General features: G+C 45.4%; 3 protein-coding genes and 1 pseudogene across 6 annotated transcripts; 3 read left to right on the forward strand and 1 right to left on the reverse strand.

Annotated features, from left to right (window-relative positions):
- Positions 1-236: 236 nt before the first annotated feature.
- LOC311113746 (uncharacterized protein) lies at positions 237-4,580 on the forward strand. Its single transcript, XM_084157048.1, has 4 exons — positions 237-1,021; positions 1,110-2,449; positions 2,550-2,586; positions 2,697-4,580. Exons 2-4 carry the CDS (start codon positions 2,316-2,318, stop codon positions 4,572-4,574), a joined length of 2,049 nt encoding a protein of 682 aa, XP_084013174.1. The 5' UTR covers positions 237-1,021; positions 1,110-2,315; the 3' UTR covers positions 4,575-4,580.
- Positions 4,581-5,257: 677 nt separating this feature from the next.
- Positions 5,258-7,131, forward strand: LOC311113748 (uncharacterized protein). The gene is made up of 3 exons (XM_084157050.1): positions 5,258-6,298; positions 6,389-6,500; positions 6,731-7,131. The coding sequence occupies exons 1-3, from the start codon at positions 5,273-5,275 to the stop codon at positions 6,838-6,840; spliced, it is 1,248 nt and encodes a 415-aa protein (XP_084013176.1). The 5' UTR covers positions 5,258-5,272; the 3' UTR covers positions 6,841-7,131.
- A 3,774-nt stretch (positions 7,132-10,905) lies between these two features.
- On the reverse strand, positions 10,906-18,824 carry LOC311113350 (ATP-dependent RNA helicase DDX39A-like; annotated as a pseudogene). Its single transcript has 7 exons — positions 18,757-18,824; positions 17,642-17,850; positions 17,240-17,367; positions 16,639-16,915; positions 15,774-15,843; positions 13,822-14,114; positions 10,906-10,916 (listed from the first exon to the last, which is right to left on the reverse strand). The product of its transcript is annotated as an ATP-dependent RNA helicase DDX39A-like (transcript).
- A 391-nt stretch (positions 18,825-19,215) lies between these two features.
- On the forward strand, positions 19,216-22,920 carry LOC311113760 (uncharacterized protein). Of its 3 annotated transcripts, XM_084157068.1 has the most exons (5): positions 19,216-19,974; positions 20,062-20,132; positions 20,325-21,402; positions 21,503-21,539; positions 21,650-22,920. In XM_084157068.1, the coding sequence occupies exons 3-5, from the start codon at positions 21,269-21,271 to the stop codon at positions 22,904-22,906; spliced, it is 1,428 nt and encodes a 475-aa protein (XP_084013194.1). In that variant the 5' UTR covers positions 19,216-19,974; positions 20,062-20,132; positions 20,325-21,268; the 3' UTR covers positions 22,907-22,920. The 3 variants fall into 3 exon arrangements, with proteins under 3 accessions (XP_084013194.1, XP_084013193.1, XP_084013192.1); XM_084157067.1 differs by having other exon boundaries at positions 19,216-20,132; XM_084157066.1 differs by lacking the exons at positions 19,216-19,974; positions 20,062-20,132 and having other exon boundaries at positions 20,157-21,402.
- The last annotated feature ends 383 nt before the right edge of the window (positions 22,921-23,303 follow it).

The raw sequence follows: 23,303 nt of genomic DNA on the forward strand, positions 1-23,303 counted from the left end.
GCGGGATTTCACCAGCTCCCCTAAACTTAATTGTGGGCATCATCTCTCGTTTGACAACACTGGCATGAAATAAGTACACTGTGATAGCCTTATTAAGCAATAATGTAAATTATAGCTACGTATGACTAGGTTTTATCTTCCAGAAATGATGTCTGAATTTAGATTAGATTAGTTTATTAGTCACATACATAGGGTCGCAGATGTCATTGCAGGTTACAGTGAAATTCTTAAGCTCTGAACTCCAACAATGCAGGTCAAAAAGATAAGTGAATGAAACAATCATTAAAAATAATAATCATATACATAATATATACATATTTATTTACAACAGTTACAAACAAACAGCCTGCATTCATCCAGTTTGTATACATTATGATAGATGTGTGACATGAAGCTATATGAGGCATTTTGGGCATAGGGGTAACAATGACTGTCTTGAACAAATAGGCATTTGGCTTAAAACATTTATTCATAATTGGCAATATGTGGGCCTGCCCTGATCATATCAGCTTACCACATCTGTCTTCCCTCACGAAACCCATCAATGATTTCATTTATTTGACTACAATAATTTGATTGTTCCACATTATTGACACTAAATATATGTTATTTTAACTGTAGCTATTAAAAGTCCAACAGTTGGAGTGTGCAGAGTGCAGACTGATGATGGCGACTTTAATTCCTGACTATTTCAGTTATTGTCAAAAGAGGGCAACATTTATCCATTAAATACGATAAAACCTCAATGAACCAAAGTGAATTGGGTTACATTGTAAACTTTTTTAGAGATTTCGTATGTGATCAGAAACAATGCATTAATTTCCCGGAGTGGTCGCTCTGCGCTGTGTTAGTTGACGTAATCATGTACAATGGCATGACGTAATCTAGGAGCCTATGACGTAAACGCACTCAAGAAAAGGTTCAGTGCCTACTTTTGGCTCAGTTGAGTTGATGATTTGCAAAGGACAGTCATCCTCATGTTCAAATAAATTACTTTGAGTGGACAAAGAAGAAATTATGTGTGAGTACAGCAAAACTGGCCAGGATTTTATAAAAATAAAATGTAAATGTATTTTTAAATGTAATTGTTTATTTTTTTTAAATGTCAGGTCCAATCTGAAGGGTGCCTGAAAGCACAATGGATAGAAATCATAAACGGTTGAGAAGAATTCTTCTAAAAGTGAGTCTCATAAGTGAAAAAAAATGCTTGTTTATTCTGGGGCTATCTCTCTTGATATGTAATGAGGCTATCTTCTTGGTAGTATAGCCTATATGCTGTAAAAACGGATTGATATGATTTATTGTTGGAAAAGTGGGCATAATAATGGAGGGCTCAAGTTAAATGTATTTCCTTATGTTCCTCTACCCCAGGCTGGGACCCTCCAAGCTAGTCCTGGAGAGCAGGTGCTCCAGACAGGCGTCCATGCCACTGGCCATGATGGACTAAGGCTGCAATCCCTGGTAGATTGCCCCAAGGACGGCCCCCTAAAGGTAAGAAACGGCTTTTAGTTCTGTTGCAAAACGTCTGGTTGTAACGGAGACCAGTTGGTTGTAATCTAGTAATATGACGTGTTGAAAACCAGTTTACAACGAGATCATGACGCCAGTAAGACACATGGATCACCTACTAGTTAGAACTAATTGTATTGGAATTCTGATTTTAATTCTAATTCTAATTCTAAGGTTAACCCTTATGTGACATGTCACTCAGTACCATCATGCCTATGGTGAAAGAGGTGGTTTCTATGGTGATATGATTTCCCCACTGTTGTTATTTGTCTCAGAACCTTGTGCCGAAGCCCCCACATGGCCCCAGGCCCAGCCGAGAGGCCAAGATGGCCAAGGCAGAAAAGAAGGCCAGAGAGGCTATCAAGGCTAGAAGGGCTAGGGAGGCTAAGGCAGGGGTGAAAAAACCAAGCCACCAAGTAGTTGGTGTGTTGGCACTGCCTCCACCTCTTCTATCTCCAACAACCAGTTACACTGAGTATTGATCACCACTTCCAAAAAACGTGGATTTATTGATAGAATTCTAAAAGGATATATGGTGGAAGGACTGAGTTATACATGTATGCCCCTTCAAGCATCACATCATACTTCGACTCTCCTCTTTCTGTAGGTGTCCTGCCAGCTATCAAGAAGGGCACTAAAGTGACTAAAGTGGAGACAACAGGTGGGTGTTGGTGACACAGTGTTTATTCCTGATTGCACAACCTCAATAGAATCGTTGCTGTGGTAACTAGCTTGTTCGGTGGTAATTCTGATTGTCTTATGTTTTAGAACCCCCAGGTCCCGTGACACCTGAGGACGGGGAGATAATGATCTCCTTTCCATCTGTTGATGACCCCCTGACACCAAAGAGTGATGTCACCTCTGAGGCGGAGCGCGATGATGCTTCCCATCCAATTTCACCTGAGGAGTTCTCTCTAACAGACTACCTGAAGTCTCACCCGTGAGTCCTGCTGTGAACCTCATTATGTGCAGAAAAAATATAATCTATGAAAACACTAGTTTAAGTTGCCGAATGATTCCTTGTGTTTGTTGTTTTCCAGTCAGAGAAAGCTTATCAGGAAGTTCCTCAAACAAATGGTAAGTTCCCCATTTCTTCTTCTTTACCGACGGTTATCATGGAAAAAAACTATCTTGTAACATAAAACCTTATAGCTGTCAGTTTGGTGTTTCCTGTTTCTCTTTCTAAGAACATGACAATAGGCGACCTGGAAGAGGTAATCGAGTGGGTGGTGTGTGTCTCCAATGAGGTGTTCCTCCCAGCGATGACTCTGCACAGGACCTCCAGTCCAGAGTCGTCAGACTCGTCCCGCTGGGGATCAGGTGTGCTCCAGATCATCTCGGAGAAGTTCCACCAGCGGAGTTCTGGGCTGAGGAAAAGGCTCCTGGGCGGGCAGCCACCCACTCCCCCTTCTGAGACCAACGAGGAGCTTCAGGGCACAGCAGATGTGTTTGTGAGTAACATCCTGAAAAGGGCCAAGGAGGACCTCTTCTCTTCTGGTGAGGATGACCTGGAGACCACCAATCCAGGCACCACTCTGACCGTAGAGAGGCTCTCCAGCATCTTCTCAGAGCTGTTCAGGGACGCGTGTGAGAGTGCCCAGGAGAACACCAGACGCATCCACCACATGAGGTCCGGGAGTAGGAACAACAGTCGGAGTAGGAGTCTCCCTGGGTCATCACAGGGATCGAGCCGGTCCAACATGCCAGAGTTGGCATTAAACCTCTGTCAGCTGGTAGAGTGTGTGGATGCTGAAACAAACCCCATGCTATCTCTGGAACATCCAAGTGTGTCCTGCTCTGACAGCAGTGGCCGGCACCCCCTTCTAGAGCAGGGCTGGATGGAGGAGCATATTGGCTCAGCCCTACTAGGTCAGTTGTCCACCATTCAGGCAGACATGGGCGAGTTAGAGAACCTCACCAGACCTCTGCCACTGGCAAATGGAGACGACAGCTCATCCAATAGGTCGTCAGGGTCGTCTACTGCCGCATCTCCATCCACCTGCCTGTATTCTCCAGATGTGGCCTCAGAGGGAAGGGCCCACTACAGCTGGAGTCGCTCTGGGTCCTCACAGGGATCAAGATGGTTCAACCTCTGTCATCAGGCAGAGGAGATGGAGAGGTTTGACCTCCAGAGAGACCCACTCTGCTCCAGCGTCAGTGTGGTAGAACTGGGGTCAGTAAGGTGGCCCAAGGGAAGGGGCGTCCATAAAGCCCTTAGCGAGGGGTCCCTCCCTGTCTTTGCCCTGCTTGGGGAGAGGCCAGGGGAAGTTGGGGAGACAAGCAGCCCTGCTGGGGAGATGGACGAGACCCAGACTGCCAGCACTCCCAGCATTCCCAGGTCTGGGCATGGCGGCAGAAGAAGCAGCCAGACCACCACTGGCCACAGAGAGGCAGGAGTCACAGCCAGTAACATCTTTGATGTTATTAATCATCTGACGCACTCCGACACTGACCGGAAACTCAACCAGGAGTTCAGCAGTGAGGATGATGTTTCACTGAATGATATCATGGACATGAAGTTCACCCCGGCAGTGGAACCCCTGGGGCAGATCCTGTCCTCATGGAGGCTGGTCAACAGGATCTTCAGGAGGAAGGTCCACTACTTTGGGAAGGAGCTCATCTGCAAGGTGTATCAGATGCTTCTGGACACCGGTATGGGCAGGAGGCCAATGGCCCGCCAGAGCAGGTCCGAGCCCATCCTGAAAGACCTGGCTGCCAACCATAGGCTCTCCAATGAATTCTTCACAGATGTGCTGTATATGTTCATCCAACGGGCCATTAAGAATCTGCTGGAGAACTTCTTGGGTCTGCCGACCACCCCACCGGGTAGAAACATTATGTGGAATGACAACTTCAACTGGATGTATAGGGATGGCTGTGGGGACACCTGCACATCCAGCGAAGAGGAGTTGTGGGACAGTGACTCCACCTGGTCACGTGGGCTTGGGGAGGAGGAGGGGGCAGAGCCTCTTGGGAGGTGGGCCGCTCAGTTGGAGAGGGGCAGCTCCCTGACCCTCCAGTCCTCCGGCTCCCTCTCCGATGACAACAAGGAGGCACTAGGTTAGTTATTATGTTGTTTATATCGTCTTTTGCCCCTCCCATTCCCCTTCTCTCTTTTCCCTTATTGTCATGAAGGGTATTTTCCTTTTCTCTCTCCTCTTTTTTTCTTCTTTTTCTATAAAGTGTTTGGAGACATTTTGTGTGTGAAGTAACACTTTTAATCACACGTGTCAAACTCATTCCACGGAGGGCCGGGTGTCTGCGGGTTTTCACTCCACACTTGATTGATGAATTAAGGTCACTATATAGTACGAAACTCCCCTCACCTGGTTGTCTAGGTCTTAATTGAAAGGAAAAAACAAAAACCTGCAGACACTCGGCCCTCCATGGAATGAGTTTGATACCCCTGCTTTAAATAAATGTTGATTTGACTAGGGGGCATCTGCCAGGTCCTGACCACCATGGTGGGAGACATCCTGAACAGGACCTGCAACGACGATTACAAGGCCAGGCTCATCATCCAGAAAGGTACATTTATAACCTGTTTTACCCATATGACCAGTAATAACCATGTAATAACCAGTGTATTATAATTATAGTAAATTTACTAGATACTGTATAGTGCTATACATGGATGTGGCTTTGAATCAGTTCAGAGTATTAGTGTATTTTCTTAGGATTGGATTCCGGTGCCAGGGACAGGTTCCCTGACACTCCGTGTCCTTCTTCATCAGAGGAAGAAGAGGAGTTGGTCACGAGTGTCATGACTGTCTCATACCCTAAACCATCCACCTCAACCCAGGCAGCATGGACTCTGGACGTTTTTCTGCCCAGACCCTGCCAGGATGAAGAGAAGGTGGTCCCTAACCTCACGAAGGTCAAACCCTTCCTTGATGAAGAAGAGGTAGTCCCCAGCACCTCCATGAAGGACGACTCTGTGACGACCACCCATGCAGCACGGGCAGCTCCTTCCCAGGCCCTGGAAGAAGAGGTGGGGGGAGCTGAGGTCTCTGAGGTGAGTGACAGCTCCCTGATGCCCACCAAGGCCAGGCAGGACCTCCTGGAGAAGATTCCCTCCCTACTACCGGGCGAGAGCCTTATTGAGGAGGACATCCTCCTTCGCAGCACTCCCTGTGCCACCGTCATGAGCCCACATACCCTGAAGTTTATCCTCCAGGGCATCATGTGCCGACTGGAGGCCTCAGAGTCCCCCCAGGCAAGGAGGGCCAATGACCCCTTCAGGCTGATGAAGAATATCTTTCTGGAGGTCCAGCATGCCCTGAAGTATGCTGACATCTCTGTCCTCTTCGGCCTGGAGGAGAGCATCCAATTCAGGGGGAAGGATGCGGTGAAGGCCATCGTGAAGACTGCGGCTAAAAGGTTGTGTCTGCGTTCGGACTCCAACCGGGCTCAACTGCGTGCCGCACGCTCTGGTGGCGAGGGAGCCATCGGGTGCATGGCGGACACCATCGCACAAGTCATAGATGACTATTCCGAGGACTGGAGTTCCGACGGCCATTTTGGAGCCAGGAGGAGCCGTGCAAGTGGGAGGTCACGCTCCTTAACCTCCTCAAGGAGTGACGTCACCCTCACCAAGGAGCTCCTGGCCCGGAGGGAAACCCTGGAAGATGACCTAGAGGAGATGGCTGATGACAGCACTGGTTTGGAGAAGACCAGTGTAAGCTCAGCCATCTCTGAGAGGTCCCAGGTAATTAGCTACCCTTCTGAGAGCACCGAGGCCAGTAGCAGCGCCCTCTCCACAGACCTCGAGGACAGCACCTCCACACAGGTGAGACAGCCAAGAACCAGTAGATTGTTTAGTTAATTGGGCAGTTTGATTGTGAGGCATCGACTCATATCTGTTTCTCTCTCTACTAAGAAGAAAGAGAAGGAAGAGGCTATGAAGGAAGAAGTGAGGAATTCAGGAGAGAGGAAGCGAGGAAATAACAAGGACCAGAAGAAGAACAAGGTGGCTCCTCTTGGCAATGATAGTAAGTCCTCATTTCTGTCAGTCAACATGTGCATCTGTCTTCAGCACACTATTGGAATGTAAGGACGGGAGACTATGATGAAGTTATCAGGGTCTTATTCATTAGCCACTAACTGGAAGACAACAGACTAAAACAGGGAGGAACTTCCTTGAACTTGCCAATAACAAATGCCTGTGTGCCCTAATGAAGACGACCCTGATTTCATGCCCTGTTCTCTGTCACCTGTTCAGGTACCGTGGCTGCAGATGAGCCGAAGAAAAAACAGGCTCTCCTCCCGCGGATCACAGCCGCCCTGGCAAAACTATTTTGCTTCCCCTGCAAAAAAAGATGCAAAAAGTAACTGTGCAGAAGACGAGTTTGGGAAACCCATTTAATTCAATAAAAAAAATGTTTTACAGACCCACCTGCATGCTATAGATTCTTATGGTCAATTTGCTGTCTACTGTACTTTTCGGACTATAAGCCGCGCCTTTTTCCCCATTTTTCGACCCTGCGGCTTATATAACGGTGCGGCTAATCTATGGATTTTTACAGCTAACGGCCACTAGAAGACCTCCTAAATCTATGGATTTTACAGGTTACAGTCCACCAACTTTAACTCTATGACCGGTCCGCGCCCCCCACCTTTAAGCGGCGGGCTCCAGCAGGAAAAGCTGGAGGCTGGAAAAGAGTGAGACAGGTAGCGCGCAAAAGTAAAAGTGGAACCGAGAGTGGTACGAGAGACAGAACGAGAGCAAGACAGACAGACATTACGAGAGCGAGACAGTTTGTGCAAAGGAAGTTCTCATGCACAAACCCTCATTATGGAAAACAAACGTAGAAATGCATATGATGCAGCTTTTAAGTTAAAGGCAGTCAATCTGGCTGTAAAAGAAGGAAATAGAGCTGCTGCACGTAGCCTTGGCATCAATGAGTCAATGGTGAGACGTTGGAGACGCCAGCGGGAAGAACTGTCTCAATGCAAAAAGTCAAAAAAAGCTTTCAGAGGTAATAAAAGCAGATGGCCCGAACTTGAAGACTTTCTTGAAGATTGGGTGAACACACAGAGAGCAGACGGCCGAGGTGTTTTCACCGTGCAGATCCGACTGAAAGCTGAAACAGTCGCCACCGAAATGAAAATTGAAAATTGTAGAGGTGGACCATCCTGGTGTTTCAGATTTATGAGACGAAAGGGACTGTCCATCAGGGCGCGGACGACTGTGTGTCAGCAACTCCCTCCCGACTACCAGGAAAAAAATAACAAACTTCGGCGAATTCACACAAAGAAAGATGGAATATTCCTCTATCGGACCGGACCAGATCATAAATATGGATGAAGTGCCTTTGACGTTTGACCTGCCTCTCACTAGGACTGTTAACAAGAAAGGTGAATTGTCCATCACGTTGAGAACCACTGGCCACGAGAGAACGAATTTCACTTGTCTTCTTGGCTGCACAGCATCTGGATTAAAGCTTCCGCCAATGGTGATTTTTAAGCGGATTACAATGCCAAAAGAAAAGATCCTGAACGGCATCTCCTTTAAAGTCAACAAGAAAGGGTGGATGATGGAAAGCGTAATGAATGAGTGGCTGAATGAGTGCTACGTCAAGCGCCCTGGAGGATTCTTTCGCCAAAAAAAAGCTTTGCTCGTTTTGGACAGCATGAGGGCCCATATAACGGATTATGTGAAAGCAGCCATCAAGAGCACAAACTCGATTCCAGCTGTGATTCCTGGGGGCACAACGAAGCATCTGCAGCCACTCGACATCAGTGTCAATCGTGCGTTCAAAGTGGCACTACGCGTTCAGTGGGAGGCGTGGATGACTAGCGGCGATAAATCATTCACCAAAACTGGTCGCATGCGAAAAGCAACTTTCGCTCAAGTTTGCGAGTGGATCCTGATAGCGTGGAGGAGTGTCAAAACATCCACGATCATTAACGGGTTCCGAAAGGCTGGACTGCTGCGTGATGAAGAGGAGGACGCCGCCACAGCTGAGGCCCTTCAGAGGCTGTTAGATTCCGACAGTGACGAAGAGGAATTCGTTGGTTTTGAGAGCGACAACGAAGGAGAGAGGAGAGTGGCTGACGAAGCCACCCTGAGCCTGTTCGTTTCCGACACTGAAGATGAGGACTTTGGTGGTTTTAGTACGCAGGAAGAAGACGGAGATGAGGATTAATGACTTGACTTTTCTGGTTACAGCCGTGTACTGCACCTTAGCCTAAAAGATGAAGACGAGGATTAATGACTTTTCTGGTAGGCTGATTACCGTATATTTTAAGCAGCCGTGTTGCTGCAACTTTAGGCTTACGTGCTTACTGTCGTGTTACAGGCACTTTATTTTGCACTTAAAAAAAAACACATTTAATTTAGCCATTGATATTGCCTCGTCAAGCGCTGTAAGCTTTGTTTTTTGTTATGGTACTACTGTAGGCTATAATGTAGATAAATATTCAAAGATGTGCACACTTTTTCAAGGTTTTTCAAAAATAACCAAAGTTAAGTGGTTAAATGATTGTGACGCTATTAACTAATTTTGCTGGGGAACCCCTAGCACTCCCTCAAGGACCACTGGTTGAAAACCACTGCTGTAGATAACTGCCGGTATGTGCGCTGGGAGCGCACCGTTTAAGTTTGAAAGTTGAAAAGTTTGTGTGTCTGAAACGCTATGTGATACAGTACAGTTTACATTTACATTTACATTTTAGTCATTTAGCAGACGCTCTTATCCAGAGCGACTTACAGTTAGTGAATACATATATTTTTTTATACTGGCCCCCCGTGGGAATCGAACCCACAACCCTGGCGTTGCAAACGCCATGCTCTATCAACTGAGCTACATCCCTGCCGGCCATTCCCTCCCCTACCCTGGACGACGCTGGGCCAATTGTGCGCCGCCCATGAGTCTCCCGGTCGCGGCCGGCTGCGACAGAGCCTGGATTCGAACCAGGATCTCTAGTGGCACAGTTAGCACTGCGATGCAGTGCCTTAGACCACTGCGCCACTCAGGAGACTGAATATGTTCTGTAGCTACTATTGCACTAAATGGTAACACTTGAATACGTTATGCAAATATGCAACTTGTTTGTTGAAATGTTAATAAATGGGAGCTTCCTCAAGCAGCCATCTCTTTCCCGACAATCCCCTCTGTGCACGAACCCTTACATATGGTAATTAAACATTAAAACACCTGCGGCTTATAGTCCAGTGCGGCTTATATATGTACACATCATTCAATTTAGCTGCTGCGGCTTATACTCCGGTGCGCCTTATAGTGCGGAATATACGGTACTTTTACTACATTCCTAAAGAAAATGATGTACCTTTTACTCCATACATTTCCCCTGACACCCACAAGTACTCATTACATTTGCAATGCTTAGCAGGACAGGAAAATGGTGTAATTCACACACTTATCAAGAGAACATCCCTGGTCATCCCTACTGCCTCTGATCTGGCAGACTCACTAAACACATGCTAAGTTTGTAAATTATGTCTGAGTGTTGGAGCCTGCCCCTGGCTATCTGTAAATAAATAAAAAACAAGAAAATGGTGCAGTCTGGTTAGCTTAATATAAGGAATTTGAAATGATTTATACTTTTACTTTTGATACTTAAGCACATTTTAGCAATTATATTTACTTGTGATACTTAAGTATATTTTAAACCAAATACTTTTAGACTTTTACTCAAGTAGGATTTTACTGGGTGACTTTCACTTGAGTCATTTTTTATTAAGGTATCTTTACTTTTACTCAAGTATGACAATTGGGTACTTTTTCCACCACTGTCTTTTAGGTCCCAGTTGTTGCTAGTCAACTTTCAGTGGACAACCCCATGAGTGTCTTTCAGAACCCCTCCTAAAACCCCACCTGTTTTGTTTTATTTATTGTCAGTGACTTTGTTAGTTCCCCCTTCTGTTTGAGCGAAAAAAAAATGTTGGTTGTCTTGATGGGGAATGTAACAGTGAGCTTGATATGTTTTTTAGTAGATCATTAATCCAGTGTGATGACCATTGCATACCATACAATGCCCATATTGTGCCATCTTAAAATATGGGTTAAAATATTTGGTTATTCTATATTACAGTGAAACTTGAGCTAACATAAATCAATTTTAACACTGTAAAAATGGATGGTAAACATTTTGTCACGTGTGACACGAGTACATCAATAATACAGAGTGATTAACATAGCACACCATTGCTTCCTTGTGATCTTGGTGGAGAAGTTGAAGAAGATGAGAGGAGATGAGGATGAACACCATTGAAGCCAACTAACAGAAGAGGAGCAGAAGAGACTCCAACCTGACTGCTGAAAGAGGAGAGGACACATACACCAGTTCTCTGTAGCCTCTTACATGGTGATTGTTTCAATACTTGCCCCCTGGAACTGTCATTAAGATTAACCTCTCGTCTCTCTATTTCCCTTACAGGTTTCCTAGGGGAATTATGAGGCGCAAACACAAGAGAGTCATCACGCAGATGACAGGAGAAAAGAGAGGGAGGGGATGAGGTGTTGCCCAGCGACTGAAGACACGCCCGAACCAGCCCCTTGCACTCCTGATCTGAGGACACACATACACGTTAGTTATTTCATTATTTTCTGGTTTGTATAGTGTAGTAGAGTTCTTAAGCTATCTAGAATAGTATCATGTTGGGGGTTAAGACAATGAGATGATTCTATAAGGTTTTCCGGAAAGCAAATTTTCAGAAAGTGTCCCACTTTGCCAATACTCACCCTACTTAAAAGGAAAACATATCCTTCACATATTCAGTCAGTTTATCTACTGTCTACTCTTTATTATTCATCTTGTGGATGTAAATTCTGGTGTTATACGTAGACTAATAGGTGATCATTTGGAAAGGCGGAATTATACTTTACAAAAAATATACTACGCAACATGCAACAATTTCAAAGATTTTACTGAGTTACAGTTCATATAAGTAAATCAGTCAATTGAAATAAATTCATTAGGCCATAATCTATTGATTTCATATGACTGGGAATACAGATATGCATCTGTTGGTCAGAGATACCTTTAAAAAAAAGTGTGGATCAGAAAACCAGTCAATATCTGGTGACCACCATTTGCCCCATGCAGCGCAACACATTTCCTTCGTATAGAGTAGATTAGGCTTTTGATTGTGGACTGTCAATGTTGTCCCACACCTCTTCAATAGCTGCTGCTGTATATTGGCGGGAACTGGAATCCGCTGTCGTACACGTCGATCCAGAGCATCACTAACATGCTCAACGGGTGACATGTCGGGTGAGTATGCAGGCCATGGAAGAACTGGGACATTTTCAGCTTCCAGGAATTATGTACAGATCCTTGCAAAAACCTTTGAATGTGGGTAACTGGCTTCCAAGGTGTTCTAAAACGTTTTACCGGTTGTGTGTGTGTGTGTATACAGTGGGGAGAACAAGTATTTGATAAACTGCAGATTTTGCAGGTTTTCCTACTTACAAAGCATGTAGAGGTCTGTTATTTTTTATCATAGGTACACTTCAACTGTGAGAGACGGAATCTAAAACAAAAATCCAGAAAATCACATTATGATTTTTAAGTAATTAATTTGCATTTTATTGCATGACATAAGTATTTGATACATCAGAAAAGCAGAACGTAATATTTGGTACAGAAACCTTTGTTTGCAATTACAGAGATCATATGTTTCCTGTAGGTCTTGACCAGGTTTGCACACACTGCAGCAGGGATTTTGACCCACTCCTCCATACAGATCTTTCTCCAGATCCTTCAGTTTTCGGGGCTGTCACTGGGCAATACGGACTTTCAGATCCCTCCAAAGATGTTCTATTGAGTTCAGGTCTGGAGACTGGCTAGGCCACTCCAGGACCTTGAGATGCTTCTTACGGAGCACCTCCTTAGTTGCCCTGGCTGTGTGTTTCGGGTCGTTGTCATGCTGGAAGACCCAGCCACGACCCATCTTCAATGCTCTTACTGAGGGAAGGAGGTTGTTGGCCAAGATCTCGCGATGCATGGCCCCATCCATCCTCCCCTCAATACGGTGCAGTCGTCCTGTCCCCTTTGCAGAAAAGCATCCCCAAAGAATGATGTTTCCACCTCCATGCTTCACAGTTGGGATGGTGTTCTTGAGGTTGTACTCATCCTTCTTCTTCCTCCAAACACGCGAATGGAGTTTTTACCAAAAAGTTCTATTTTGGTTTCATCTGACCATATGACATTCTCCCAATCCTCTTCTGGATCATCCAAATGCACTCTAGCAAACTTCAGACGGGCCTGGACATGTACTGGCTTAAGCAGGGGGACACGTCTGGCACTGCAGGATTTGAGTCCCTGGCGGCGTAGTGTGTTACTGATGGTAGGCTTTGTTACTTTGGTCCCAGCTCTCTGCAGGTCATTCACTAGGTCCCCCCGTGTGGTTCTGGGATTTTTGCTCACCGTTCTTGTGATCATTTTGACCCCACAGGGTGAGATCTTGCGTGGAGCCCCAGATCGATGGATATTATCAGTGGTCTTGTATGTCTTCCATTTCCTAATAATTGCTCCCACAGTTGATTTCTTCAAACCAAGCTGCTTACCTATTGCAGATTCAGTCTTCCCAGCCTGGTGCAGGTCTACAATTTTGTTTCTGGTGTCCTTTGACAGCTCTTTGGTCTTGGCCATAGTGGAGTTTGGAGTGTGACTGTTTGAGGTTGTGGACAGGTGTCTTTTATACTGATAACAAGTTCAAACAGGTGCCATTAATACAGGTAACGAGTGGAGGACAGAGGAGCCTCTTAAAGAAGAAGTTACAGGTCTGTGAGAGCCAGAAATCTTGCTTGTTTGTAGGTGACCAAATATTTATTTTCCACCATAATTTGCAAATAAATTCATTTAAAATCCTACAATGTGATTTTCTGGATTTTTTTTCTCAATTTGTCTGTCATAGTTGACGTGTACCTATGATGAAAATTACAGGCCTCTCATCTTTTTAAGTGGGAGAACTTGCACAATTGGTGGCTGACTAAATACTTTTTTCCCCCACTGTAGCTATACAGACCACATACTCCCATGACTACGTAATAATCAAATGCTCTAAAGTCACTCAACATTTCCTTTGAAGGTACAATTGCAAGCAGCACTGGCATTGCAAGCAGCACTGTATTAATGAAGGCTCTTCCAAAACCCAAAGGAATAAATGAGAAGTGAAAACGTGGCTGTCTGAAATGGCATCCAATTTCCTATATAGTGCGCTACTTCTGATCAGAGCCTATGTGGCTCTGGTAAAAGATAGTGCCCTATATAGGGAATAGGGTGACATTTCGGACAAAAACCATGAAAAATCAGTGCTAGACTAGTTTGTTGGATATAGCTTACTGTAGGTGGAAATGTCAATCTCTTCTGGGAGCTCTGCCTCGTTGACCTCGAAGCGGTCCTGCACATCGTTCAGGGTCTTGGCGTCGGTCTCGTCGGACACAAAGGTCACGGCCAGACCTTTCGTCCCGAACCTGCCGGCACGTGCCACTCTGTGCAGGTAGGTGTCAGAATCCTCGGGCATGTCGTAGTTGAAGACAATGTTGACGCGCTCAATGTCCATCCCTCGGCCAAACAGGTTGGTGGCCACCAGGATCCGCCTCTGGAAGTCCTTGAACTGCTGGTACCGGGAAAGCCTGGGTGAGGAAGGGGGGCATTCATAGATTTAGAATGAGTAGAACAGGCATAATGCTTCCTGCTTCACTCCTGTGGGTACACAAACTGACCAACAAACATGTCTGAGTTAAAGTTATTGTTCAGTCCCTCCGGATAACAGCTTCTGCTATTATAGAAAACGTGCACGTAAATGGAAGATTCTCAATTTGATTGCTCATCTCAGTCCTCTCGCCTCCTTTTGAAAAAAGGTCAAAAGTAACCGAGGGGAGGAAATGTGGAAACAAATGCGCTTGTATGAAATGAGACGCCATCATTTGCGCGTCATCATGCAAATAATGTTTACAGGGGTGGAATGGCATAAAATAAACGTTTTGGTTCACCAGCCACTGTGGCAGGTAGATTTTAAAATCTACCAGCCACCCCCCCCGCCCCCGCTAAAATGACACCAACAAAATAATGGATGAGCATGCTTTGTAATGTTTCTAAAACAATAAATATATTACTAGTAAGAAGTAATGTGGTATATTGTTTAATTTCATTTTTTGTGACCCGAGTCTTTTAACCAAAATACCACAGACGAGACATTTACATTTACATTTTAGTCATTTAGCAGACGCTCTTATCCAGAGCGACTTACAAATTGGTGCATTCACCCTATAGCCAGTGGGATAACCACTTTGTGGCAAAATGTTCACCTGCCCTTTTAAGGGCTGGAGGTTACCGTGGATACACAACTCAAGTCATGTTTGTGCCTGTGAGATTGAGTCTGACTAGCAATAGAAGAGTTGTCTGTTCCCTAGCAGTTGAAACTCAAACATAGAAAAACAACCTAGCTTGTGAACAAAACAATGTAAATAGCCAAGAAACCCAAGGACAAAGTCTCACTTCAGTAGACTTCAGTTTCAAGTAAATTAGACCAGCCAGGCTGTGTTGCAGTGCGAGGTGGAATAGGCTATATAGAATTCTTAGTTCTTTGACTTAATTTACCAGCTATGAAACAAAATGGCAGAAATACTTTGAAAACAACTACTGCAGCATTTATTTTACTATAAAATGTGATCATACTTTTAATTCACAAATGCGAGTGAAATGCTCAAACTGTGGAGCCCTGACCACCCGCCAACGAGGCTGGTGAAAGACATCTTACCCGCCAATGCCAAATCTACCCGCATTTGGCAGGTGTTAATTTTAGGCCCTGGGTGGAATCCCAAATTAAACGTGTGAAGTAGTAAGACATTTAGTTAGTTGTGCTAGACATTTTATAGATAAAACAATAAGTAGCATATCGCTTTTAAATATGTGCATGCTTTTCTCTGTCGAGTAAACAGCTGATTCAAAGCGGGAGTGGCAAATCTCAAAACTCTTCCGCGAAGGACACTTGTGCTTCCTCACGCCTCTGTTTGCCTACTAATTAATTGACACACTACTCGACCGGTTATCGGTTTACGGATGAGAGAGGAGTCGAGGAGAGGACATTCTTTTGCCCAAATCAGAATTTCCCAATGAAAGCAGAGACCCAATCCCAAATCGACCCCTAAACCCTATGCACTTGTTGAAAAGTGAGAGGATTTGAAGTGTACGCAGTATTTGATAGGGTAGGGGGATGTTTCACAATACTGCTTACACCAATCAAAGACTCTCAGATTTCAACAAGTGCATTCCCCTCCATCAGAACCCACCTCTCCTCCTGGGCCATGCCCCTGTGGATGTGCTCCACCAGCAGCTGAGACAGAGCCACACAGCGCTGCACTGACTTCACAAAGATCACCACCTACATACAGGGGGAAGAGAACGGTTCTGTCTACCCTGTGGACTGTTGAAAAACAAATTATAGTCCCACTAAGCCCAAACCAGATTGGATGGCGTATCGCTGCAGAATGCTGTGGTAGCCTTGCTGGTTAAGTGTGCCCTGAATTCTAAATAAATCACAGACAGTGTCAACAGCAAAGCATCCTCACACCATAACACCTCCTCCATGCTTTACGATGGGAACTACACATGGAGATCATCTGTTCACCCACACCGCTTCTCACAAAGACACGGCAGTTGGAACCAAAAATATACCATTTGGACTCCAGACCAAAGGACACATTTCCACCGGTCTAATGTCCATTGCTCATGTTTCTTGGCCCAAGCAGGTCTCTTCTTAGTAGTGGTTTCTTTCCAGCAATTTGACCATGAAGGCCCGATTCACGCAGTCTCCTCTGAACAGTTGATGTTGAGATGTGTCTGTTACTTGAACTCTGTGAAGGGTGCTATTTGAAGAATCTCAAATATATTTTGATTTGTTTAACACTTTTTGGGTTACTACATGATTCCATGTCTTATTTCATAGTTTTGATGTCTTCACTATTATTCTACAATGTAGAAACTAGTAAAAAATAAAGAAAAACCCTGGAATGAGTATGTGTCCAAACCTTTGACTGGTAGTGTACATTGAAACATGTTTTCAATTGACCGTTCATCTTTGACGTTTCAACGTACTCCTTGCTCCCGTCACTCACATTCTCACACATCTGGCACCATCCCCCCTGTCCTACTCACCCAGCTGCTCCAGCATCTTGTCACACTCGTCCAGGACAAAGTGCTTGACGTTCTTCAGGTTGAGAGTCTTGTTGCGGATGAGGGCCAGGATGCGGCCGGGCGTTCCGACCACGATGTGGGGGCAGTTCTTCTTCAGCACGTCCTCGTCCTTCTTGATGGACAGGCCCCCAAAGAACACGGCCGCCTTGACGGTGGGCATGTACTTGGAAAAGCGCTCGTACTCTTTGCTGATCTGGAAGGCCAGCTCTCGTGTGTGGCACATCACCAGCACAAACACCTGGTAGACAGAGAGAGAGGTAGTTTAATACAGAGCTCTCTGGACATCAGAGAAACAAAAGGCACACACACACAAGATTATCCAATAGAAAAGCGCTGTGTAAACAGTGGGATTAAAAGGAGAACAAATTCAGACTGCAATAGTGTTGGCGATTAGAAGTAAACACTTTCTTATGCAAGTCTCCCTCCACGCCCCTTGTCTCTAAGGGGTGGTTTCCCGGATACAGATTAAGCCTATTCCTCAACTAAAAAGCACTCAATGGATTCTCCATTGAAATGGCTGCTTCCACAATGTAGAGGTGAATTTCATTTTTCAACCACTCACCTGCCCGTCCACGGGCTCAATCTGCTGCAGGGTGGCCAGTACAAACACAGCTGTCTTGCCCATACCAGACTTGACCTGGCACAGGATGTCCATGCCCAGGATGGCCTGTGGGATGCACTCGTGTTGGACTGAAAGACAGAAACACAAGTCAGAAGTATGATGTGATGCTTGAAGGGGCATACATGTATAACTCATAGTCCGAGTCCCAAATGACACCCTATATAGTGGATTACTTTCGACCAGGGTCCATATATAGCGCACTACTTTTGACCAAAGCCCCATGGGCCATGGTCAAAAGTATTACACTAAAATCGGGAATAGGTTGCCATTTGAGACACACATAGAACAAACTAAGTCAGAGACGGTCCTTGGTTGAAGGTGGGCAGTGCCTGTGAGACTCACCTTCAGAGGGATGTTCAAAGCCACAGTCGACAATGGCGCGGAGCAGCTCTGGTTTGAGCAGGAAGTCTCAGAAGCCGGAGCTGTGGATGGAAACGTAAGAGCCCTTTACCACCTCCTTGCCCGCTGGTGTGGCAGTCTCTGGGGCAACCTGTGGCTCCTCATCCTCTTCATAGTCCAACAGCTCGTTGTCAACGTCGTTCTCTGCCATGCTACAGAAGGAGTAGTTGTGTTAGTTGAAACTAGGAAAGACTGGAGACTAGTGGGGGGGGGGCTGTATCAACAATACAGTAAATTCAGAAGGTAAATTGAAATGCCAATTCAATAATCTATATAAAATTCCTCACCATCTATCAATCAAAGCTTGATGATGATTTCATTATTTGAATCAGCTGTATAGTGCTACGGCAAAAACCAAAACGTGCACCCCTTGGGGTCCCTAGGTTCGAGTTTGGGAAACGCTGGTCTAACATGTATTCCTACATAGCATTGGCTAGCTGCTAATAACGCTAGTAGCAGGCCGCACTCACAGCACCGCTTGTCACCGCCAAAGTTGGATAGTATGCAAAATAATCATAACAATTTACCTAGCTAGAAACAAGGATTGGACCAGCGACCACCCTGTGACGTTAGTTAGCCAGTTGCCCGATTCAATCAAGTTGAACAGGGAGTCATGCCTCACTCTCCGCACAAACAATGGCAGCCGTCTCCTCTCATTCAAACCTTGTGGCAGCAAAGTGCTATAAGGTCCATAATAGGTTCAAAATGCAAGGTGCATATTCAGAAATAACGTTGGCTCAAATTAATAACGAGTAAGACATTTCTAGGGTCTAACTTCACCTAATGTAATTCTCGGAACCAACCTGCGACACACTGCTAGCATAAGTTAACTGCTAACTGACATGACCGTGCTAGTACTAGCTCGACGCAATGCTAAATGTGTTAGCTAGCCAGATCGCACAAGGTTTTAGCAAAGATTACAACACAAATATACTCGAACATGGCTGCTATTCATGGGCGTTATGGAAAGAGAAATAGATGTTTCAATTTTACAATCCATGCAGATATTGAAAATTACTCAATACAGTGCATTTGTTATGCAATTAAAATACACTTACTTTTCGGTGTTAATTCAAATCGGCTTCGAGTATCACTGCTAGCTACGTTCACAGGGGCAGTCCTCAAGTACTTTCGTCCGGAAGCGCTGGGTTACTGTATTCGTAGCCACTATTGGTACATTTTTAAGACAATCTCCCCAAACCGGTCTGAAAACTAGCCTATTCAAATGCCGATCTTGAAAATGCCAGCAAAAATGGCGGGATTTCACCAGCTCCCCTAAACTTAATTGTGGGCATCATCTCTCGTTTGACAACACTGGCATGAAATAAGTACACTGTGATAGCCTTATTCAGCAATAATGTAAATTATAGCTACGTATGACTAGGTTTCATCTTCCAGAAATGATGTCTGAATTTAGATTAGATTAGTTTATTAGTCACATACATAGGGTCGCAGATGTAATTGCAGGTTACAGTGAAATTCTTAAACTCTGAACTCCAACAATGCAGGTCAAAAAGATAAGTGAATGAAACAATAATTACAAATAATAATCATATACATAATATATACATATTTATTGACAACATTTACAAACAAACAGCCTGCATTCATCCAGTTTGTATACATTATGATAGATGTGTGACATGAAGCTATATGAGGTATTTTGGGCATAGGGGTAACAATGACTGTCTTGAACAAATAGGCATTTGGCTTAAAACATTTATTCATAATTGGCAATATGTGGGCCTGCCCTGATCATATCAGCTTACCACATCTGTCTTCCCTCACGAAACCCATCAATGATTTGATTTATTTGACTATACTAATTTGATTGTTCCACATTATTGACACTAAATAGATGTTATTTTAACTGTAGCTATTAAAAGTCCAACAGTTGGAGTGTGCAGAGTGCAGACTGATGATGGCGACTTTAATTCCTGACTATTTCAGTTATTGTCAAAAGAGGGCAACATTTATCCATTAAATACGATAAAACCTCAATGAACCAAAGTGAATTGGGTTACATTGTAAACTTTTTTAGAGATTTCGTATGTGATCAGAAACAATGCATTAATTTCCCGGAGTTGTCGCTCTGCCCTGTGTTAGTTGACGTAATCATGTACAATGGCATGACGTAATCTAGGAGCCTATGACGTAAACGCACTCAAGAAAAGGTTCAGTGCCTACTTTTGGCTCAGTTGAGTTGATGATTTGCAAAGGACAGTCATCCTCATGTTCAAATAAATTACTTTGAGTGGACAAAGAAGAAATTATGTGTGAGTACAGCAAAACTGGCCAGGATTTTATAAAAAGAAAATGTAAATGTATTTTTAAATGTAATTGTTAATTTTTTTAAATTTCAGGTCCAATCTGAAGGGTGCCTGAAAGCACAATGGATAGAAATCATAAACGGTTTAGAAGAATTCTTCTAAAAGTGAGTCTCATAAGTGAAAAAAAAATGCTTGTTTATTCTGGGGCTCTCTCTCTTGATATGTAATGAGGCTATCTTCTTGGTAGTATAGCCTATATGCTGTAAAAACGGATTGATATGATTTATTGTTGGAAAAGTGGGCATAATAATGGAGGGCTCAAGTTAAATGTATTTCCTTATGTTCCTCTACCCCAGGCTGGGACCCTCCAAGCTAGTCCTGGAGAGCAGGTGCTCCAGACAGGCGTCCATGCCACTGGCCATGATGGACTAAGGCTGCCATCCCTGGTAGATTGCCCCAAAGACGGCCCCCTAAAGGTAAGAAACTGATTTTAGTTCTGTTACAAAACGTCTGGTTGTAACGGAGACCAGTTGGTTGTAATCTAGTAATATGACGTGTTGAAAACCTGTTTACAACGAGATCATGACGCCAGTAAGACACATGGGTCACCTACTAGTTAGAACTAATTGTATTGGAATTCTGATTTTAATTCTAATTCTAATTCTAAGGTTAATCCTTATGTGACATGTCACTCAGTACCATCATGCCTATGGTGAAAGAGGTGGTTTCTATGGTGATATGATTTTCCCACTGTTGTTATTTGTCTCAGAACCTTGTGCCGAAGCCCCCACATGGCCCCAGGCCCAGCCGAGAGGCCAAGATGGCCAAGGCAGAAAAGAAGGCCAGAGAGGCTATCAAGGCTAGAAGGGCTAGGGAGGCTAAGGCAGGGGTGAAAAAACCAAGCCACCAAGTAGTTGGTGTGTTGGCACTGCCTCCACCTCTTCTATCTCCAACAACCAGTTACACTGAGTATTGATCACCACTTCCAAAAAACGTGGATTTATTGATAGAATTCTAAAAGGATATATGGTGGAAGGACTGAGTTATACATGTATGCCCCTTCAAGCATCACATCATACTTCGACTCTCCTCTTTCTGTAGGTGTCCTGCCAGCTATCAAGAAGGGCACTAAAGTGACTAAAGTGGAGACAACAGGTGGGTGTTGGTGACACAGTGTTTATTCCTGATTGCACAACCTCAATAGAATCGTTGCTGTGGTAACTAGCTTGTTCGGTGGTAATTCTGATTGTCTTATGTTTTAGAACCCCCAGGTCCCGTGACACCTGAGGACGGGGAGATAATGATCTCCTTTCCATCTGTTGATGACCCCCTGACACCAAAGAGTGATGTCACCTCTGAGGCGGAGCGCGATGATGCTTCCCATCCAATTTCACCTGAGGAGTTCTCTCTAACAGACTACCTGAAGTCTCACCCGTGAGTCCTGCTGTGAACCTCATTATGTGCAGAAAAAATATAATCTATGTAAACACTAGTTTAAGTTGCCAATGATTCCTGGTGTTTGTTTGTTTTCCAGTCAGAGAAAGCTTATCAGGAAGTTCCTCAAACAAATGGTAAGTTCCCCATTTCTTCGTCTTTACCGACGGTTATCATGGAAAAAAACTATCTTGTAACATAAAACCTTCTAGCTGTCAGTTTGTTGTTTCCTGTTTCTCTTTCTAAGAACATGACAATAGGCGACCTGGAAGAGGTAATCGAGTGGGTGGTGTGTGTCTCCAATGAGGTGTTCCTCCCAGCGATGACTCTGCACAGGACCTCCAGTCCAGAGTCGTCAGACTCGTCCCGCTGGGGGTCAGGTGTGCTCCAGATCATCTCGGAGAAGTTCCACCAGCGGAGTTCTGGGCTGAGGAAAAGGCTCCTGGGCGGGCAGCCACCCACTCCCCCTTCTGAGACCAACGAGGAGCTTCAGGGCACAGCAGATGTGTTTGTGAGTAACATCCTGAAAAGGGCCAAGGAGGACCTCTTCTCTTCTGGTGAGGATGACCTGGAGACCACCAATCCAGGCACAACTCTGACCGTAGAGAGGCTCTCCAGCATCTTCTCAGAGCTGTTCAGGGACGCGTGTGAGAGTGCCCAGGAGAACGCCAGACGCATCCACCACATGAGGTCTGGGAGTAGGAACAACAGTCGGAGTAGGAGTCTCCCTGGGTCATCACAGGGATCGAGCCGGTCCAACATGCCAGAGTTGGCATTAAACCTCTGTCAGCTGGTAGAGTGTGTGGATGCTGAAACAAACCCCATGCTATCTCTGGAACATCCAAGTGTGTCCTGCTCTGACAGCAGTGGCCTGCACCCCCTTCTAGAGCAGAGCTGGATGGAGGAGCATATTGGCTCAGCCCTACTAGGTCAGTTGTCCACCATTCAGGCAGACATGGGCGAGTTAGAGAACCTCACCAGACCTCTGCCACTGGCAAATGGAGACGACAGCTCATCCAATAGGTCGTCAGGGTCGTCTACTGCCGCATCTCCATCCACCTGCCTGTATTCTCCAGATGTGGCCTCAGAGGGAAGGGCCCACTACAGCTGGAGTCGCTCTGGGTCCTCACAGGGATCAAGATGGTTCAACCTCTGTCATCAGGCAGAGGAGATGGAGAGGTTTGACCTCCAGAGAGACCCACTCTGCTCCAGCATCAATGTGGTAGAACTGGGGTCAGTAAGGTGGCCCAAGGGAAGGGGCGTCCATAAAGCCCTTAGCGAGGGTCCCTCCCTGTCTTTGCCCTGCTTGGGGAGAGGCCAGGGGAAGTTGGGGAGACAAGCAGCCCTGCTGGGGAGATGGACGAGACCCAGACTGCCAGCACTCCCAGCATTCCCAGGTCTGGGCATGGCGGCAGAAGAAGCAGCCAGACCACCACTCCCACCACCGGCCACAGAGAGGCAGGAGTCACAGCCAGTAACATCTTTGATGTTATTAATCATCTGACGCACTCCGACACTGACCGGAAACTCAACCAGGAGTTCAGCAGTGAGGATGATGTTTCACTGAATGATATCATGGACATGAAGTTCACCCCGGCAGTGGAACCCCTGGGGCAGATCCTGTCCTCATGGAGGCTGGTCAACAGGATCTTCAGGAGGAAGGTCCACTACTTTGGGAAGGAGCTCATCTGCAAGGTGTATCAGATGCTTCTGGACACCGGTATGGGCAGGAAGCCAATGGCCCGCCAGAGCAGGTCCGAGCCCATCCTGAAAGACCTGGCTGCCAACCATAGGCTCTCCAATGAATTCTTCACAGATGTGCTGTATAGGTTCATCCAACGGGCCATTAAGAATCAGCTGGAGAACTTATTGGGTCTGCCGACCACCCCACCGGGTAGAGA

This window comes from Coregonus lavaretus (genome assembly GCF_964263955.1).
Source record: "Coregonus lavaretus genome assembly, chromosome: 40".
Taxonomy (NCBI): Eukaryota; Metazoa; Chordata; class Actinopteri; order Salmoniformes; family Salmonidae; genus Coregonus; species Coregonus lavaretus.

Bases quoted from the DNA above. Each gene is read 5' to 3' on its own strand.
- LOC311113746 (XM_084157048.1), top strand. From the start codon at position 2,316: ATGATCTCCTTTCCATCTGTTGATGACCCCCTGACACCAAAGAGTGAT. The intron at 2,450-2,549 runs GTGAGTCCTGCT...GTTGTTTTCCAG, and splicing joins GACTACCTGAAGTCTCACCC to TCAGAGAAAGCTTATCAGGA. The intron at 2,587-2,696 runs GTAAGTTCCCCA...TCTCTTTCTAAG, and splicing joins GGAAGTTCCTCAAACAAATG to AACATGACAATAGGCGACCT.
- LOC311113748 (XM_084157050.1), top strand. From the start codon at position 5,273: ATGACTGTCTCATACCCTAAACCATCCACCTCAACCCAGGCAGCATGG. The intron at 6,299-6,388 runs GTGAGACAGCCA...CTCTCTACTAAG, and splicing joins AGGACAGCACCTCCACACAG to AAGAAAGAGAAGGAAGAGGC. The intron at 6,501-6,730 runs GTAAGTCCTCAT...TCACCTGTTCAG, and splicing joins GGCTCCTCTTGGCAATGATA to GTACCGTGGCTGCAGATGAG.
- LOC311113760 (XM_084157067.1), top strand. From the start codon at position 21,269: ATGATCTCCTTTCCATCTGTTGATGACCCCCTGACACCAAAGAGTGAT. The intron at 21,403-21,502 runs GTGAGTCCTGCT...TTTGTTTTCCAG, and splicing joins GACTACCTGAAGTCTCACCC to TCAGAGAAAGCTTATCAGGA. The intron at 21,540-21,649 runs GTAAGTTCCCCA...TCTCTTTCTAAG, and splicing joins GGAAGTTCCTCAAACAAATG to AACATGACAATAGGCGACCT.